The sequence below is a fragment of the Balaenoptera ricei genome, chromosome 14 (genome assembly GCF_028023285.1).
Source record: "Balaenoptera ricei isolate mBalRic1 chromosome 14, mBalRic1.hap2, whole genome shotgun sequence".
NCBI lineage: Eukaryota > Metazoa > Chordata > Mammalia > Artiodactyla > Balaenopteridae > Balaenoptera > Balaenoptera ricei.
In genome coordinates this window covers 25,722,961-25,742,920 of record NC_082652.1, presented here as the reverse complement: position 1 = coordinate 25,742,920, position 19,960 = coordinate 25,722,961, and the positions used below count along the sequence as shown (strand labels likewise).

Here is a 19,960-nt window from a genome sequence, read left to right as displayed (position 1 = left end):
CACGCGGCTCCGTCATCTCATTTCACAATCACCAGGAATCAGGAGGCAGCGCACTGCAGGACAGCGGTCAGCAAGCTCTGGCCCACGGGCCAAACCCAGCCTGTCACTACCCGTTTGTGTGACCCAGGATCTGAGAATGGATCTTATAACGATTTTTAAGTGATTACATTTTAAGTGGTTATATAAGTACCTACCTAATAGTCTCAATTTTGCCTCTCAGCCACAAAGCCTAAATTAGCTATTATCTGTCCCTTTAAGGAAAGGTTGGCCACCCCAATACCGCAGAGTGAAGAGCAGAGGCTCACATAACCATGCTTGGTTCAAATCCAGGCTCTGCCATGGAACCTTCTGACCAGTCTAAGCTTCTGCCAATGGCGGTACCACCCAGCTCTCTGCAGGGTGGAGTGGGGCTCAGATCCCAGAAGGCACACGGGATTCTATTACAAAGCGCAAAGTCAAACCCAAGTGCAAAGTTCCAGTAAAAGGAGGGGTCCTCTCTCCTGCAAGACCGCCAGAGAGGGAATGCCAGCCACTCTGGGGGTCCCTGGGAGTCCCAGTCGAGCTCACCAAACAAGAAGTCCTGAAGGAAAGCACGGACTTCTGCTGAGGCATCTGAGCCCCACGGCAGTGCAGACGGTCAGCACGGTCTCCTTCTCCTCCTCGTGTCCTCCAGGCTGACCAACCCATCCCCGGGGGTGGCCAGCCCGGGCACAAGACAGTCCTTGCTCTGGCAGACACTGAGGATCCTCAGAAAGTAACAGGGACTAGACAGAGAGCTTCCCCTCAGACTCCGATCCCAGGTGGGGCCTGGGAGGCAGCAGGCTGCTTGAGGACTGGCCATCTGTGATGCAGGAAAACCTGCATCACAAGGTACCAAGGTACCAAAAGTCCCCCATCCCCACGGCACAGAGATGTTGCAGGTAGAGCCTTGCATGCAAGCCCCGCTGTCTCAGGGTTGGCCTCAGCACAAGCGTTCCTGACCACGCAGGGTTGTGCTCTGGCCGGCAAGACACCAGTTGGCACCTCCAGGCTTCCCGCTGCCAACCACCTGCCTGGATACCACCACCTCTGCCCGGGCAGACGCCCTCCACACTGCCCTCACCCTCTCTCACATTGAGGCTGGGCCCCCCCCCCAAGCTGTCCACGCTATGCCTTTCAGCACGCTACGCAGGTGACACCTGCACAGTCTGAGCATCTGTGCCCGCCCTGGGGGCCGACCCTAGGGCTGGCCAGTGGGCAGTAAGGGAGATAAATCAACCAGCAAAGAAGCACCCTGGTTCCCATTAAATGTACACGCAGAGCCAAATCCACCCCCTGGCCCACCGCGGGCTCCCTGGACCCGTCACTGCAGGCAGCCAGACCCAATTGGGGTCTTACGGGAAGACTGCTTCGGGACACCTGCCAGTAAGGTTTTCCAAGTGACTTGCTGGCAACTCAGAGCAACTTGACTTAATTTTATTTGGAATCACAAAACTAAAGAGATCTTAAAGATGCTACCGTGCAGCTTCCTCATTTATGGGGTGGGGGGTAGGGGGGAGTCAGGGGCCCACAGGGTTTAAGTGATTTACTCAGAATCAGAACAGCAGCTGATGGCACAGCCAAGACAGGCACCAGAGAGGAGGGAGCAAGTGAGAGCCCCAGCTCTATAGCTCACAAGCTGTGATGGTTAAAACTCCAGAAGTGCTGGCTCTCAGCTGCAGCGAGCACTTAAATATAAGACAGATCATCCACAGTGGAAGACAACTCACCAGCATGGAAAAGAGTTCATCCCTCTCTTTTCCTCCCCAAGGCCATTATACCACGTTGCCCACCCTCCAGATATGACCTTCCTGTATGTACCTGCCCCGCCTACAGCCTACACAACCACACAACCTGCACAACCACACAACCTACACAACTACACAGCCTACACAACCACACAGCCTACACAACTACACAGCCTACAGGCTCCAAGTCCTCAGGCACAGGGAGGTGTTTGACCTGACAAGCCCAACAGCGTCCTGCTGCCCTGGCCCGGCTTCTTCCAGCTTCTGCAGCCTGAGTGCAACCACGTACTACCTTCTGTAAAATCCCTTTTCATCACAGTGTTTGGCTTCCTTGGAGCTTCCCTTAAGGCACGTAGGAACTCCAGGGGCCAGAACTAACTGGACAATGCTGTCTAGCTGACTCAATCCACGGCCAGGATGCATGCAAGGGAGGCTGAAGTGCTTTTCAGTTTCGATTACAAGCAGCCCAGAGCAGCAATAAGATAGCAGCTTCTATGCTAAACAAGGAGACAGTGAGTTCCTTCCCTGCCAAGGACCACGGAGCTGACAAAGGACTGTCACATAGCTGGTAGCCTCAGAGATCTTCCCAAATGAGAGACGGCACTGGTGTGGCCCCAGCTCTGAGCCTCTCTTGATCCAGAGTGCTTGGGGAGCACCAAAGAATCAGGAGTTATAGTGAGACCCAGCTTGGCAAGAAAGAAGTCAGAGGACAGCAGAGGATTCATTGCAAAACCACAGGTAAACTGGAACAGCGTTTCTGGAAGGTAATCTGGTGGCAGATATCAAGTGTCTTAAAACCACCCACACCCCGACTAAATCCACTGACAGATGCTCACCCTCAAGGAGGGAGCGGAAATGCAAATGGAAACACATGTAGAAAGACGAGATGCTCACTGACTAATGAATGTCACTGAATTGTACTTAAAACAAAACGTGGTTTAAGTACAAAACAATGGGATAAGTATTTAGCCTTAAAAAAGGAGGAAACTCTTGACACATACTACAACATGGATGAACCTCGAAGACATTATGCTCAATGACATAAGACGTTTATAGTGATACTGTATGAGTCCACTTCTGTGAGGTCCCTGTAGCAGTCAAATTCAGAGACAGAAAGTGGATGGTGGTGCCAGGGGCCGGGGGAGGGAGGGGGCGTTATTGCTTAAAGGACACAGATTTCAGTTTTGCAAGATGAAAAGAATTCTGGAGATGACGGTGGTGATGGCTGCACAACAATGTAATGTACTTACTATCACTGATCTATGGACTAAAAAATGCTTAAAATGGTAAGTTTTATGCTTATGTATACATACACACACAAAAACATAATGTTAAAAAGTTAATAATGCAATATACCAAAGCCCATCAAATTGTACATTCTAAATGGGCAAATTGTATGTTATGTGAATTATATCTCAATAAAGCTTCATTAAAAAGAAAAGATGTTCGCTGAAACATTATAATAACAAGCTACATTTAATAAACGTTAAATGTCCAACAAAATTCATTAAAATTAGATCAATTAAGCTATAACTCTATTACAAATAATAATGTAGACTTTAAAAATAATGTTTACAAAATATTCAGTAAAACAAGAAAATGCTCACGCTAATTGACAAAAACAGGACCCCCAGTGCAGCTAGATCTCAGCTACATAAAACAATCAGAGATATGATTTTATGTAAAGTCGGGAAGAAAAGAAAACCTCCCTTAACACTAAGCAGAAATGTGTTTCCCTGAAGCTTCTAACCATTAGTAACAGACCAGCCTCCCAGGTATGACCCTAAAGAAATCTACTCCCTCTTCCACATGACAACTGTTCAAGACACATAGCTAGTGCTCATGGACTCCGGAGGTGGACAATTCTCAAGCCTGGCTGCAGCGGAGATCTCCCAGGGAGATTTACAGAAATCCAGGTTGGCTCGGAGGAGGAAATCAGATATCCGTGTAGAAAGTGCTTATGAAGAGTGGAGGCCTCTGGGAGCTGGGAGCCACTGACAGGCAGCAAGAAAACAGGGACCTCAGTCCTACAACCACCAGGAACTGATTCTGCCAACAACCTGGGCTGGTGAGGGGATGTGGAGCCCCAGATGGGAATGCAGCCCCTGCCGACACTTTGCAGACTTTGGAGACCCTGAGCAGGAGACCCAGCTAAGCCATGCTGGACTGTTGACCCAGGGAAACTGATATTGATAAACAAAAACAAGAAGAACCTCACAAATCAGACTTGCCAGGAGTGACCAGCTGTGGGGATGTGTGTGATTTTTCTAACTACAGCAGAGGCGGTCCATGTGGGCAACCAGGACAGAGACACTGCCTTCAACCTCCACCAGGTCAAATGCCCCCCAGTTCCTCCTGAGTCTTTGGGCTCAGTGGCACCGAGCAGAGTAAAGCTACAGCCTGGACACGTCCAAGGACACCGGGAAGGACCTGGGCCCCTAGATGTCACATGCTGTCCCGCTGACCCATAGGAGGCCCCAGTCAAATGAACCCCCCGGACCCTTCCCAAGTGAACCACAGCCCAGCCCAGCCTTTAAAAAGCCCCCTGAAAATAGCTGTGAAAGGGAAAAGCCAAGGGACAGTACAAGGGTCCTGACCCGCTGCTCCTGCGTGGTCTACACACCCCCGAGCCCTATGGGGCCGGCGTGGGTGTCCCCGATGACAGAGTGAGCTCCCCCAAGAAAGCCTCGCCTTGGCCTTTGACGTCCAAGGTCTTATTTACTGTCATGCCCCATCATGCCTGCCTTGGAATTCAATAAACATAAAGTGACTCTCCTCCCTTAGGACCGGCTCTGATCCACTCACATACTTGAGGGGGCCCAGTGCTTTGGGGCCAGAGAGAAAGGGGGAAGAGGGGGAGAGAGAGAGAGAAGGAGGGAGAGACAGAGAGAGACAGACACTTTCTGTTCTCCTCCCAGACGTCCCCCCTACTCTTGGGGCACCCAGCAGGGCACTCAGGCTCTGGCAGCCATGCCCCTGCCTGCCGCACTCCATCAGCCGACTGGGATGGTTTCCCACCTGCCACCTGCAGAATCAGTGTCCCAGCCCAGCGATTAGAATAAAGGGCCTCTCTCAGGCAGCCAGCAGCCGGGTCTCAGCCCTCTGACTTTCCCTGCTACCCTACCGGGGTTTCTGCACCCCAAGACTGCAGACATAGCAGGGATTAACAGCACAGGGCCCACGGGGCAGGGGAAGCTGGGAGGTGACAAGCAGCGCGCGGACCGGGTCTCCAATACTTCCCTACCCCGCCTTCTGGAGTCTCGCTGGCCCCTCCGCAGAGAAGAGTCTGCTCTAGAGCGACTTGCACCATCTGGGTGCTGACAAAATACCACAGGAGGGGTACCCAGACTGATGTTCATCATCACACCCTGGAGCTTTAGAGCTGAATTCTGATAGTGGCTGCCCAGGTGCCTCGGGGGTTGGGGGGGGAGGAGGCCCATCTGACTGCCCCCAGCAAGATGCTATCCCACAGGGCCTCCCAGCGGGCTCCCACAGGCATGGCCGTCTCGGATCCAGACCATCCCCACCAGCCCGCGGGGCCCCAAAGCAGACACTTTCACCCATGTTCCTAGGGTAGAAAGTGGAAAGCTTTCAGAAGTCAACATTCATAAGTGAGTTACATTTTTTGGTCTAAGATTTGAGCAGATACGAATCCTGCTTTTGCACATGCCGGCTTGCACACACACCCAGAGGCTGAGCCGCCATGCCGAGCATCACCTAAGAGAGTTCACAGGTCACGTCGCAGGGCCTTCCAGTCAATTGGACAACGGCTCTGAGCCCAGCACGGGGACCCCCGCGCCTCGGAGAGGACAGGAGAGGGGGGCACCAGCGTGGTTGGCCCAGCCTGCACGTCCCCGCTCACAGCACAGCCACTCCACGAGACTGGGGAGGGCCAGGGATGAAGACTGCCCCATCTATTCAACCACGAGCCTGCAGGTTCCCCCAGCTCCTCACCTAAAGCCTCAGACAGCTCAGCTATGGGGATCCCTGCTGCTCTTCCTCAGGGACCCCTGTGAGGGATGGTGCTGTGCAAGACACAGCCCACTCCCCAAGCACCATGTGCCTCTCCATTGAGCAGAGGCCTTGGTCAGCTTGGCCTGGTCGTGGTCCTGCTGTCCAACCACCACCGAGGCCTGAGGGAGAAACGGTGAAGACATCACGCTGAGTGAGACAAGCCAGACGCAAGAGGACAAGGGCCACGCGAGTCCACTTCTGAGAGGCCCCACAGCAGATCCACAGACGGCGGGTCGCTGGGGGTGCCAGGGGCTAGGGACGGGGAGGGGGGAGTTACTGCTTGATGGAGGCAGAGTCTCATTTTGGGAAAAGGTTCTGGAGATGGTGGTGGTGATGGTGGCACGACAATGTGAATGTATCGGGTTGGCCAAAAAGTTCGTTTGGGTTTCTCCTTACGATGGTATGGAACACCCAAATGAACTTTTTGGCCAACCCAATACTTGATGTCGCTGAGCTGGACACTGAAAATAGTTCAGACGCTCCATGGGGCCCAGCTGTCCTGTGTCCCCTTCCACACGACGCAGGGCAGCACCCTCTGCTTGGCGGAGCCCTGGGCAGCCCACACAGCAGCCTGAGTGCACCGAGCGTGAGCCACTCTCGTGGCTTCCTTTCTTCCTCCTCTGCTTCTCACTGAAGTAAGAAAGTCTGTGGTTCTTACTTTCTCTCTTACAGCCTCACAATCACTAAAAACGAGAACCAAGTGGTTCTAAGCTTTCCCTCTACAAACTTGGGGGTGGGGGGGCCCTATGAGAAAAATCAAGCCGTCTCTCTCTCCCTGCAGCTCCTACCTTCCCAGGCCCCCAGGAACACTGCAAGAAGACCCCATTCCACCCAACAGGGGCGTGCGCGGCCCCAGGTGCCCTGGGCCGACGGAACAGCCCACTAGGTGAAGCAGCTGGCTCTCCTTTGGGGCCACGATGCAGAAAAATACACACATACTGTACTTTTAAGACCTAAGAACTCCACTCAGCCCAGGAGGACACATTAGGAGAGGGAACAGAGCGGGAGGAGGGGCCCGGCAGACCCCGGGGTCCTCCTGGAGCTGAGCCCAGTGGGTGAAAAGGCCTGCACCTACTGAATTATGCATTTCTCCTTTAAAATCGCTTGCTAAGTGGTGTTCAATCAACTGACATTAGATGCCTGAGGGGGTGACTCTGTGAGACCAGAGAGGGGGCCAGATCCCGGGGGCCACCATCCTGGGCACTCAGGCTCCCACCAAGCCCCCAAGGAGGGGGCGTCCTCTCCAGCTGACAGAACCAAGTCCCTGCACAAAGCCACATGCTGGATCTCAGGCATGTCCAGGTCTCCTACCTTCAAGGTCTGCATTCTTTCCCCAGACTATGTGGACATATGTTCCAGAAGGCTACCCTTGGTATGTGTACATGTGTTACCCGCAGAAACTCTCTTCCTGCCCCCCTGGCAGACCAACTAACCCCGGCAGCACTTTTTTTTTTTTTTTGGCTGCGTTGTGTCTTCATTGCTGCGCGCGGGCTTTCTCTAGTTGCAGCGAGTGGGGGCTGCTCTTCGTTGCGGTGCGCGGGCTTCTCATTGCGGTGGCTTCTCTTGCTGCGGAGCACAGGCTCTAGGCGTGTGGGCTTCAGTAGTTGTGGCACGCGGGCTCTAGAGCGCAGGCTCAGTAGTTGTGGCACACGGGCTTAGCTGCTCCACGGCATGTGGGATCTTCCCGGACCAGGGATCGAACCCGTGTCCCCTGCACTGGCAGGCGGATTCTTAACCACTGCGCCACCAGGGAAGTCCCCCGGCAGCTGGGGCAGCAGGGCCCTCCCACTCCCTCCAGTGTCTCCACATGGTCTCCCAGCCACTGACAGCTCCTTCCTAGTGCTCCCTGGGCCATGCGCTGACCCCTCTGTGCACACGGCCGGCCACCTCTGTCACCTTTTCCCAGACAGCCCCTGCCCCTCTGCACCTCCCAGGACTGCCCACAGCAGAGCCTGTCAGCACCATGACCCTGCCCCAGTGCCCTGACTGCTGAAGGGAAAAGGCAGATGGACAGGCAGTGTCCTTCCAACACGTCTGTCCTCTTGGGCGCTTTGCCACCTGACCTGCTGGAGGAATCTGAGCCAGGTGCCCCAGGAGGATGTACAGGGTTACAACATTTTCCGGGAGGTTTTTTTTGTTTGCCAAACAACTGATCAGGTCCCCTCCACCTCTGGGGAGGTCACTCGGTGCCCACTCTCATGCGAGAGGCATCACCCCCCAGCCTAGCAGAGAGGACAGCACCGGCCCCTCCACCAACGGCCTGACCTTGGGCGGGTGTGTGTGTATCACACCCCCTCAGACCCAACCTGACGACAGCGTATAATCTCACTCCAGCCACTTCACAAGAATGTTCCGAGGGCACGAGAAACAGCCTCCACCAAAGTCATGTTTACTTCCCAAGTCAGGCATCGCAGTCCCCGCCCCCGCCCCACATTGGCAGGCCCGTCTCCCCCGGGCACCGCCACCACCACGTCCCTGTTTTGCAAGGTGGCAGTGGCCAGGGGGCACCAGAATCCAAGACAGCTGATTAGCAGGCTCCAGGCCGGGGATTCAGGAAGCTCTTGGGATTGACTGAGAGGAGCCCAAACCTCAGCAAAGAAGGAAAAATAACCTCCAGGACATCTCCAAAGCTAACAAGCTTCCTTGCTGGGGCACCTGTGTCATCAGGCTCCCCAGAATCAATGCCGATTATTATATGGGGGAAAGCGGAGTGGGGCTCAAACAGGAAGGGGCCGGACCAAACAGAAACCTCAGAGATGGGGGTCTCATTCCATCCGTGACCCACAAACACCACGGCACCCAAGACACAAGACATCAAGGTAGGTCTTTGTCTAGAGGATCTCACCACCCTGAAGAAGAAAGCCGGACAGACACAGGATTCACAGGAAATAGCTGCAAACATACAGCTAAAGAAAGACACACAGTCAGAGAAGATGCAAGGACATTACAAAGGTTTTGTCTGTCTGCACTGGTTTTTTAAAGACAAGGCGCATGGAAAGAAGCCTTTCCACAAACCCGTGAATAAAGGCAAGAGAGAATTTCCAGGAGACAGTGCTTGGCACTTAGTAGATGCTCAATAAATACCTCTGAGTGCCAGAACGGGGGACAGGTGGTTGCCTTAATAAAGGAAACGTAGGTACAAACCAGAGTAAAGAAGACGTGGAAAAATTGTGTTAATAAATTTTAAAGAAAAAAAGTTAAAGGGACTTCCTTGGCGGTCCAGTGGTTAGGACTCAGCACTTTCACTACCGTGGCCCCAGGTTCAATCCCTGGTCCAGGAATTGAGGTCCCATAAGTCGTGAGGCCAAATAAAAAAGAAAGAAAAGAAAAAGAATGGAAGGAAAGGATCTTAGCAACGACAGGGTCCAATCCCTAATGTTTTAGATGAGGAGAGAGATGTGGCCACGTGAAGTGTTAGGACGTGGTTCTCCTGACACCCGGCCGGGTGGTCTTGGCCCACCAGGCTGCCCAGCGCCGCATGGTGCTCCACCTGAACTCCTCCTAAGACCCGGCTGGTGAGCACAACACACACACCATCTCTCTGCTGCCCAATCAGGGACTCACTGAGTGCTGGGGGCCAAACTGTGTCCCCCTGAAATTCACCTGTCGAGGTCCTAGTCTCCAGCACCTCAGAACGTGACTGTATTTGGAGATGAGTTTCTCAAGAGGTGATTAAGTTATAATGGGGTCATCAGGGTGGGGCCTATCCAATCTGAATCATGTCCTTATAAGAAGAGGAGATTTTAGACACACACAGAGCCACCAGGGGTCCACGGGCACAGAGGGAACACCATGTGAAGGGGAGGACCATCTACAAGCCAAGGAGAGGCCTCCGAGGAAACCAATCCTGCCAGCAGCTTGATCCTGGACTCCCAGCCTCCAGAATTGCAGGGAAAATAGATTTCTGTTGTTGAAGCCCCCAGTCTGTGGCATTTTGCCCCAGAACGCTAACATACTGGGCTGCTTCAAACACATGGGTGTGAAAGCCAAGGAAACATCGTCATGGCTAACAGGTGTTTTCCTGAAGAGAAGACACCTATGAAGGACCAGAGATGGGGCATCAAAGATGAACGCTACCCAGCAACTTCAAAACCCTAACTGAGTGAAACAGGCCAGATGCAGAAGGACAAATATTACATGATTCCACTCACATGAGGTACGTGAAACAAGTAAATTCACAGAAAATAGACCGAAAGTAGAGCAGTGGTTGCCAGGGGCTGGGGGTGGAGGAAAGGTGAGTTATTGCGTAATGGATACAGAGTTTCTGGTAGGAATGATGGAAAGTTCTAGAGATAGTTATGGTTACACAACAGCATGAATATACAGAATGCCACTGAACACGGAAAAAAGGTGAAAATGCCACATTTTGCTACATATATTTTACCACAATAAAGAAAAACCTATCACATGTTACATAAGTAAGTTATTTTAATTAAAGTTATTACATTTTTTCAAGAACAAGGAAAAAATCCTACACGAGCCACAGGGATTATAATTCTAGTCAGGGTCAAGACCCCCATGGGGTTCAGAGTTAATTAAATCTGCCACCACCTTCTCCTGAGCCTTGATCTGAAAAGCAGCCTCAGTCAAAACTCAGTCCTGTTGTCTGGCAACTGGAGAAGATGCCCAACCGTTCACCGTGAATGTGGAACCCTCTGAAACCACAGGGCAGGCTGGACCACGGGATTCCCAGCCAGGGAGGGGAGGCGGCTATTGAAGCCAGAAGCAACAGGGAGGAATGGGGGGGCACCTACCCCTGGACCCACACGAATCTACACTCCCAGCTCCTGCTTCAGTGAAAGGTCCAGAATGCTTCCTTCTGTTCCCAAAACATTAAAGTCATCCTTCCCAAGCTGGAGAATCCTTGTAAAATTGGATCTACATTCCGTTTCCACTCTGGTGATGATTTAAATGGTCTCGGACTCTGCCTCTGTCCCCCGGGAGGAGCCTGCACTCAACTTGGAGGTGGCGGCAGGCTCTGGTCTAGAGATGCCGGTGGAGCCCAGGCCAGGCCTGGGTGACCTTTTCCTGCCCCACAGTTACTCACGCTCGTCGCCGGTCCATTCAACCACCCAAGGGAAAAACAAAGCTGCGATCATTCTGATGATAACATGTCACCAGAATCTAAAGGGCAAATTAAGCTGCTTAACAGAAATGTGAAACAACAGGGCAGCCACTTGCAGGAGCACCCAGGAAGAAACACAAGATCTAGGGTCCCATCTCACAAGGGACACATGGGGCTGGGGGTGCCTCAGACCTAAAAGAGGAAAGGTCCTTGGTTGTGTGGCCTCTCTCAGGAAAGGGTGGCCAAAGTCCTCGAAAGGAGTTTAAGGGACAGGGGTGGACACAGCTAAGACGCTTCCCAATGACCAGCCACCTTCCCATCTTCCCGACCCGGCCCCCTGGCTGTGGAAAGGAGGACAGGATCTTGGGGATGTGCTGTGTGTACGGCTCTGAGCTGGGCTCCACGGGAGGCCCAGGAATGAACCAGGGATCCCTGCCTTCAAGACGCACACGTGGATGTGACACCACATGGATGACATTCGGGGACACGACGCAAAGTGAAATTATCCAGACACGGAGGGACACGTAATGTGTGTGATTCCACTCCTGCGACGAGGCGCCAAGAGTCATGGAATCATAGAGACGGAAAGTAGAGGAGACGGTCCCAGGGGCTGGGGGACGGGGCACTGCTGTTTGATGGGGACAGAGTCGCAGCTCGGGAAGATGAAAAGTCCTGGAGACGGACAGTGGTGATGGTAGCACAACTACGTGAACGTACTTGATGCCACTGATCTGTACACTTAAAAACGGCTAATGTGGGTGAAGATAGTAAATTTTATGTCATATAGTACCACAAAATAAATAAATAAATAAATAAAGGACAAAGCACACAGTCCAGAGTCACAGAAGCCTCTGCTCCACTGCTCCTCAGGGGCAGACGGCAGCCTCCACCCCCTGCCCCTAGACAAGGCCCCTCTCCAATGCAGCTATTTCCAGAAGTTTCCCTGATGGCATGCCCTCTGAACACATAAGTGATGTGTGTGTTCCTGTCTCCCATTAACTTGTAAGCTCCCAGAGGGCAAGGACCACACTCTCTCCTATGCAGCCCGTCCTGTAAGAGGGACAGGCTTGCACACAGCAGAGCTCGCAGCCGGTGGGCCCTGGGTGTGCGGAGCTCGAAGGACCCCTAGACACCCCCACTCGCATTTTTCAGGCATGTGTGGGGCAGTGGGAAGAACATTGGCTCTGCATTCCCGCGGGGCCTGGAGGCCCAGCTCTGCCACTTCCTGGTTGCATCCTTACCTGCAGATGTGGAGCAGGTGGGGTGATGGAGAGCCCACAGGGGGCCCTGCCTGAAGCATGCTGTCACCATGCCTGGCGCACAGCGGCTGGTGGTCATTTCAGCTCCTTTCCTCAACTCGGAAATACGGGAGTAAAGAGGCTCTGAAGCTACTAGGGCCAGGCCCCCATGTCGGCGGCTGCTGTTGCGTCAGAGAAATTAGGTGACTTCCATTCCCTCCCACAGCGATTTTCCTCATTGTCACATTTCAGAGGCGCAGCCCTGGCCAGCAGGCATCTAAAGAACATAGCTAAATAGGACAGAGACAGATGGCCGGGCCAATGGGTCCCTCCTTCCCCTCCAGCCACAACGCTCAGAGGAACGTGCTGGGTACTGAGTTTACAGGCTCCCGGAGCTAAAACCACCAAGAGTTTCAAAACCTAACAGGAGAGAGAACGTGGGACCTTGAGGACTTTCAGAGAAGGATCCAGAAAGTGCTAAGAGTGGAGTCCAAGCTGTCAAATTAACTCCTCGGCTGGGAACCTACCCAGCGTTACCCACGGAGCCGGGTTCCCCTGTGTGCAGGGGCTGAGAGGCAGGCGAGGAGCTGTGAGCTTGGGGAGACGGCCCGCAGGGAGGGCCCCGAAACACACCCCCTCCAACAGGGCCCCGGTCCCTGGAGACTCTGAATTCCCCCAGCAAGACATCATGGTTTCAGGTTGTAGGTCTCCACGAAAACGCCTCATTTTCTGCTTTATTAACGACGTTCTCCCACACCCTGGCGGGCGCCGAGGACCAGTTCAAGCTGGCTCGCTCAGCCGACAGCTGGCCAGACGGGGCTGGTGCCCAGCGACCACAGGGCAATCCTCCAGACCCTGGAGGAGCTGACGTGCCTGCAAAGCAGGCTTCTAAATACTACGGCCTCCCCCCAACCCGTCCCACGAGGGACTCAGGGGATGCGGCTGGGTCAGGCCACAGATCCCGACGACACACCACAGCCCACCCCAGCAGCAGATGAAGTCAGCAACTAGATGTGCCTAAAACAAACAGGACGGGGCACTGATCGCAAAGAGGCCACTCCACAGAGCCAAAAATAGCCTCACTTGTTTCAAGAGGATGCTGACCAACGAAGCACATACAACTCCATCAGCAGAGAAAGAAAAATCAATGGAGCAGAAAACTGGATCAGCCCAACAGGGACCAGGACTCTGAGAGACTCCCGACTGCCTCACCCCCACCCCCCCCAAATCCCTCTCCTTACTCCAATCACGAAATGTGCCTGGATCTCAAAACCCAGTCCCATCACCCCTGCGCCTCACGGTATTTGTAGTCAAATGTGTACACGTACTATATACACAAATCCCATAGGTTTAATCTCAGGGCCAGGAGTCAGACCGTGGACTAGGAGCCCAAAATGAGCATCAGTGGGCAGGGAAGACGAGGAGGCAAGAGCACACTGATGGATCAGAAAATGTAGCTAGGGTAAGATGCACAGAGGTGAGTAATGATGGGTGATGACTCTCATCAAAACTGGGCAGATCAAAACGGGCGTGGCCCTGCTTCAGCCCTGGATAAAATCTTCACCCTGTGGATCTTCAGTGGCCCACTGAGTCAGAACTGTCCGTCACCTCACTTCCTCTTCATTCCTATTTTCACCTGCTCTGACTAGCAAGCGAACCTGACACTCCTATGGCCTGGGAGCAGCTGGCACCTCTTGGGTTCCCCAAACGTGTCATATAACTCTTCCAGGACAGGTGGCGGGGATTGCCCAAGACACGGATCAATCCCGGCTAAAAGCATCCATCCAAGCAGCAGAGATGACCCACTCTTTATACCATCCCTACTGCTCGGGTGGGGGGAATCAGAAGGCAAGGAGATGACTGCCCAGGGCATCCTGGTCCCAACCCACAGAGAGTACTCTCACAGGAAGCACAGAGCTCTAGACCCAAAGGAAGGAGCCACCGACCGTCCCACACACCACCCCTCCCACCCCAATCCCATTCCAAACACTGGGAATCTGCCTTCAGGAGGAAGGCGGGATGTAGTTTGTTCAGGCTCATCATTAAGAATCCTTCCAGTCCACAACAGTATTTGAAAATCACTCCAAAAACTATCCACCTTTTCCTCCCCGCATTCCCTACTGCTCAGTGGTTTCCAGCCAGGGGCAGGTGTGCCCACCAGGGTGGTAGAGGTACCCACCTGCGTCTCCATGGAAGGTGCCGTCTTGAAGCAGCCTGCTGGACAAGCTGTCCCCATCGCTGGGCCAGATCTGCCCCGTCTTGCGGACGCCCACGATGGTGGCCTCGGACACGACCACCGGTCCCTGCCGGTGCCGCTTCTGGCACTGGGGCGTGGGGGGGCTGCTGCTGTCGAAGGATTGCTGGGAGTTCTGCGAGGGTGAGCGGCTCTTGTCCCGGAACGTGCGGTAGGTGGTGGGGCTTGGGGACACGCGGCTGGACTGGCCCGAGGAGAAGTCCTCCTCGCTGGACGTGAGGTTCTCGTTGGAGCTGCAGTCCGGGGTGTAGCCGCCTCCGCTGTCCTCAAAGCTCCGAGGGGAGTAGGACCTCCGGGGCCAGGTAAGGCGCTTCTCCTGCTCCGAGGTGCTCTGGCTGCGCTGGAGCGAGCCCTTGCCCTCCCCTTCCACCATCATGCCCCCGACATAGATGCTCTGGTAGGGCTGGTACTCCAGGGGCGGCCAGGGGGGCCTGCCGCCGCCATTGGCGTTGATCAGGTTGTCCTTCAGGAAGCGCGGGTTCAGCTCCACGTCCTCAAAGTCGCCGTCGAGGCCGCAACTGCTCTCGGAGAGGCGCCCGCGGTAGGAGGGCCTGGGCGGGTCCCCAGGGCCGGGCCCAGCGCCCTGCTGGGACTTCTTGCGCTCCATCTGCATGGCCTGGCTGCCCAGGGAGCTTATGCGGTCCGACACGTCTTTGTCGTTGACCTTCACCAGGCCGCGCTCGTGGTGGAACTCGACGTTCACGTAGAAGGGTTTCTCAGCGTCCGCCGCCGCCGGCTGGACGGGGCCCTTGCGGATCCTCTCGAAATTGGAACGCAGGGCCGCCACGCTGGTGGGGGGCCCGCGGTCGTCGCGGTCCGCGGGAGCGGAGGCCCCGGGCCTGCGCGTGGCCGCGGGCCTGGCCTTGCCCGGGGAGCCCTTCCCGTCGAGCCGGGCCTCGGGCTCGTCGGCGGTCGGCGGGTCGGCGCAGTCCGCCGGCGCGGGCTGGGGGCGCGGCGCGCGGGGCTCGGCGGCGCCGTCGGGGGGCTGCGCCGCGCGCCGGAAGCCCCAGCGCTGTCGGTCGTAGCTCTTCTTCTCCTTGGCCAGCAGCGTCTGCAGGTAGATCATGCGGAAGCGCTCCTGGTTCACCTCCTGCTCCAGGCGCCGGATGGAGGCCTTGCAGCGCTCCAGCTCCTGCTCAATGTCGCCCACCGAGCGCAGCTCCATGCGCGGCGGCTCCGAGTCCGGGAACTGCGCCTTCCACGCCTCGGCGAAGCCCACCGGGTCCACCATGGCGCGGCCGGCCTCACCTGCGCCGCCCGGCTGCCGCGGGGCCCGGCTCAGCGGCGGCGCGACGGCCTCGCCAGGCCCGGCCCGGGGCGCCGGGCGGCCCCCATGCCCCCGGCGGGGCAGCGGTGGCGGCAGCTGGCGAACAATGCCCGCCCCCTCCCGGGCGGCAGGTGAGGCTGCGGTCAGGCTCCCCGCGCGCGGGGCGGGGCGAGGGGCGGGCGCGCGAGCGCGGGGGAAGGGCGCGGGGCTGCGCGCGCCGCTATTGTGTGCGGGGCTCCCGGCGCGCGCAGGGTGGGTGCTACCTCCGCTAAGCCGGGCCCACTAGCCCATGGCCGCCGCCGGCGCGCTGCTCTCCTCGGGCTCCCGCGCCCTCGCCCAGCCGCCGCCGCCTCCCCGCGTTGCGCTTGGCCCGCTCGCTCACGCCGCACTCGCGCCCGGCCCGCACTCTGTGCCGCAGGAAGGGGAGGGCCGGGGGGCGGTGGCCGCGGCGCGGCGGACCGAGCGGGAGGGCCTCTTAAAGGGGCCGCTCCCCCGCCCAGCCGTGGCCCTGCCAGCGTCCCCGCGCCTGGGAAAACCGAGGCCCGGACGGCGAGTTCTGCATTCCTGGGACAGGAAACCCTGGGTCCGCATTGCCCCCCAGCCGGGCAGCCCCTCACCGGCGTCACGGCTGAGCGCGCCCCTAGCGGACAGGTCACCCAGCGGTGCCAACGGGCCTCCAGCGCTGGGGTCCCGGGGTGGGTGATGAAGCAACATCTGCCACACGGGACTGTCACAGAGATAATCAATAGGAATTTCTCCCCAGGTCACTCAACACCCATGTCTCCCTTCCTGCGGTCCTGGGCCAGGTGTTTGCCTGACTCAGAACTTATCTCTGTAATCTGCCTCTGAAGGGGTCGCCAGCCTCCACTGGGACGCGCAGGGCTGGGCGGAAGACAGCATAGCCCAGGCGGGCAGCGAAACAAAATTTGTTCTCGTCCCCCAGGGAAGCCCAGAGATCTTAGACACACAGCACCCTGGAGGGAGTCCAAGGGGCGCCAAGTGAAAATACCCCAATCAGCCTGCTGGGTGAGGGGATACGGAAACAGGATTTGTCGACCAGAGAACCCGGCTTGAGTCCTGACCGCCTCTGCCCCTCTGTGCCTGCTTCCTGGGCGTTGAAATGAGAACCAGGATACCTCCCCACCCCGCTCCCAGACCCCCGCGCTGTTGTCCCTGCACGGATGTGAGGGGTTGTCTTGCCTTCCCCGCAGTTCCAGTGCCACCCAGAGTGGATACCCTGACATCTAACCTAGAGGAACAGAGCCCAGGGCCGGCCTGTTTGTGACCTTGGCAATTCCCTTCCCCTCTCTGAGCCCAAGTTTTGTCCTCATATGTCAGATGTTGTGAGCACCATGTGGAAGGCAACCAGATAGGGCAAACATAAAGCATGTGCTGTTCCTTCCATGATTGCCTTTAATGTTGGTGCCCTGGGAGACTGGCAGGAAAACCCTGGGGGCAGGACTGGCAGACACTTCCAGGCACAGCTCACTGCCGCCCCCTGCAGGCTCTCCACCCTCCTGCTGTCACCCCTCCCAGGCCCCATGTCCCCTCCCACTCCTCTGCAAGGCCAACAGGGCCCTTGTAAAGCCTGTTTTGCAGGTGAGGAAACAGGGGTTGATGCCCTGACTTTGTGGCCAGCAATGCGAGGCGGAAATCCCAGCAGTGCTCACATCCTGAGGACCTCTTCTTCAAAACGGGTATAATAAATCCTGACCTCCCAGGGCATGGCACACAGCAGCTCAGCATCAGTATTAGTTGCCTTCCTTGGATGACCTGCTCCCATCACCCAGGGAGTGGGTCCGACAGGACTAGAACCCAGGCCTCCAAAACCCCATTCCCTGGCTGTCAGCAAGGAGAATCCCAAAAGCACAAACATTTTTTCCCCCTTGCTGACAGGGTCTCTCAGTTTCTAGGGGGAATTGTGGGCTCATCAGGGACATTATCATTAAACACCTGGGAAAGAAAAGGATACTTTGCGGGGGGGGGGGGTGGCTTCATCCATCAGTGAGGTGTCCCTTTCTCTGGTTTGCAGGCCCCAACTCAGCCCCACCTTAAATATTGTACACATAAGCAAGCTCATATCAGAAACTCTGACGCTGTTTGGTTTGGGTTTGCAAGCTCTGTTCTCTTGGTAGAGCAAGTGGCTTGTTGGGCACAAGGACACTGCAACATAGTGGCTATCTCCCCATGGGACAGCTTGTTCTGGCCCCAAGGACACTCCTCCCATCCTCTGAGGCTTCCCTGAAAGCACTCCCACCCTGGGTCTCTGGTCCTTCCCCGAAGAGCTTTCTTATTCCTCCCTCCTGAGGAAGGGAAGAATGAGGAGGAAAGTGGGGTCCATGTATATAACACTCTGTAATCCCCCATTTGGTGTCTGTCCCCAGCTAGATCTAAACTTCTAAGAACAGAGATCTGTCTGTCTTGTTCCCCAGTGAACCCCCAGTGCTTACGACACAGTAGGTGCTCAGCCAGTGCTGGCCCCGGGTGGGAGCGCAGAGCCCAGGGAGGAAAGGGTGAGGCAGGCAGAGCCAGGCCACAGCAGAGGTGTGTGGGCCTTGAGGGCGGGCATCCAGGAGGAGGCAGAGGTCAGGGGAAGGCTGGCCGGCGAGCTGGTCCTAAAGATGGGGACAGACAGGCAAAGATGGGGAGAGTTCAGAGTTCTGGGTGTGTCTGAGGAACAGCTGGGTTAGGGGGTGAGGCTGGTGTGGGCTGCAGGATGTCACATCAGGGGTTTCGCACCCGTGAAAACCATCACCACAATCACCACCACTCCCAATAGATGGGTTTTTTTTTTCATCTAAAAACTAAAATGGAACAGGAAAGTGGGATTGTTGGTGATGTCCCCTCCTCAACTTCCTTCATTTTCTGGGATATGGTTTTGTGGCTCTATAATTCATTTCACAGTCCCTCTCTCTCTCTCTCTCTCTCTCTCTCACACACACACACACACACTCGTACCCTCAGCAGCAGCTCTAGTGGTCCTTGAACCCAGACCAATGTTCTGGCAACCCCTCCCCGAGGCTATCCGGTCCCTTTGCTGGAAGGAGCGGCTGGGACTCAATGGCCCCCTCTGCTGGAAAGAACGCAGAACTTCCGATGCCTCAGAACCCTGGGGATGGAAACAACCCCAATGTCCGTCATGGGAATATCACAGTGGAATATTATATGACCATGAAAGAAAATGCAGCACCAATACATGCTAAACATTGATGAACCTTGAAAAAATTTATGCCAAGTGAAAGAAACCAGTCATAAAGGGCCACATATTGTATGACCATTTACATGAAATGTCCAGAATAGACAAATCTATAGAAACAGAAAGTAGGTTGGTGGTCACCTGGGGATAGGGGATGGGAGGAATGGGGAGTGACTGCTAATGGTCTCACACAACAATAAGTGGGGACCATATTTTGCTCCTTCCCTGCCTTGTCTGTACCCTCCTCCCCACCCGCTTTGGGGGCAGAGGCTAGAGGAGGGCTCCCTCCAAACGGGATATGGCCACATGACCCCCATCTGTCATCTGTCATCCGTCAGCCCCAGAGAGCTGCGGGCAAGATCAGAAAATGGGGGCGATCGATACAGCTGTTCTCTAGCCCTGCTTGTTGCTCTGTGCCGGATGGTGCCTGGCGGGGTGCCTCTTCCAGGTTACCAGCCCCGGCCCAGAGTGGGTAGCCGGGGTCTCTGAGGGACTTCCCTGGCCAAGGGCTCTGAACAAGTGAGCTGTGGGCCTTTCCTCCCAGGCCCCCTTGTCTGTAACTCCACCACCTTCTGCAGAATCAATTCTGGATGAAGCCCTGCAGTGGGGGGCATCCCGGCCGAGTGCCCAGGCTGCCATTTCCAGCTTCACAGAGAAGAAGGGGCTGGGACAAGATGAGCTGGTTCCTGAAGGCACGGCCAGTGACATGGTGCAGGCTGTGGCTTCCAGTGGCCAGAGGCCCAGAGCACCCTCAGGCCAGGGGTGCCATCCACCTGTTGGGGATCAGGGAGCAGAAGGAAGGGTCTGCAAACAGCAGCCTGGGGACAGGCCGCACTACCCTGCTCCCTCCTGGGGCGCAGGCTCAGACAGGTGGCTGTTGGCCCTGAATTCTGGGAGGCGGCTGGATGAGGGGGTGGAGCCTGGAAGGAGGCCGTGGGACAGCCACGCTCCCTGTCTGCCCGACATATGGGAGGTGACAGGGGAGGCCACAGCAGATGGCAGAGGAGCCCAGGGGCTGCTGGGAGAGTCTCGTCTCAGGGCCTCTTTGGGTGACGTGCGCCCAGGGCCCCCTGCCCCCATCTCCGGGAGCCCCGAAGGCTCAGAAGATGAAGGCCCTCTCTGAGCTGTTGCTGCTTCTGAAAGCTCCCCCCCCCACCCCA

General features: G+C 56.1%; 1 protein-coding gene across 3 annotated transcripts in view; it reads right to left on the bottom strand.

The window, feature by feature from the left end:
• Nucleotides 1–15,626, bottom strand: part of BCR (BCR activator of RhoGEF and GTPase) — a 101,216-nt gene extending 85,590 nt beyond the window's left edge. For 2 of the 3 annotated variants that reach the window (XM_059895035.1, XM_059895034.1), the window contains exon 1: nt 14,263–15,626. In XM_059895035.1, coding sequence (XP_059751018.1) covers nt 14,263–15,568 — 1,306 coding nt within the window. In that variant the 5' untranslated portion in view covers nt 15,569–15,626. The remainder of the gene's footprint in view (nt 1–14,262) is intronic. The other variant, XM_059895037.1, reaches the window with a different exon arrangement.
• Between the last annotated feature and the right edge of the window lie 4,334 nt (nt 15,627–19,960).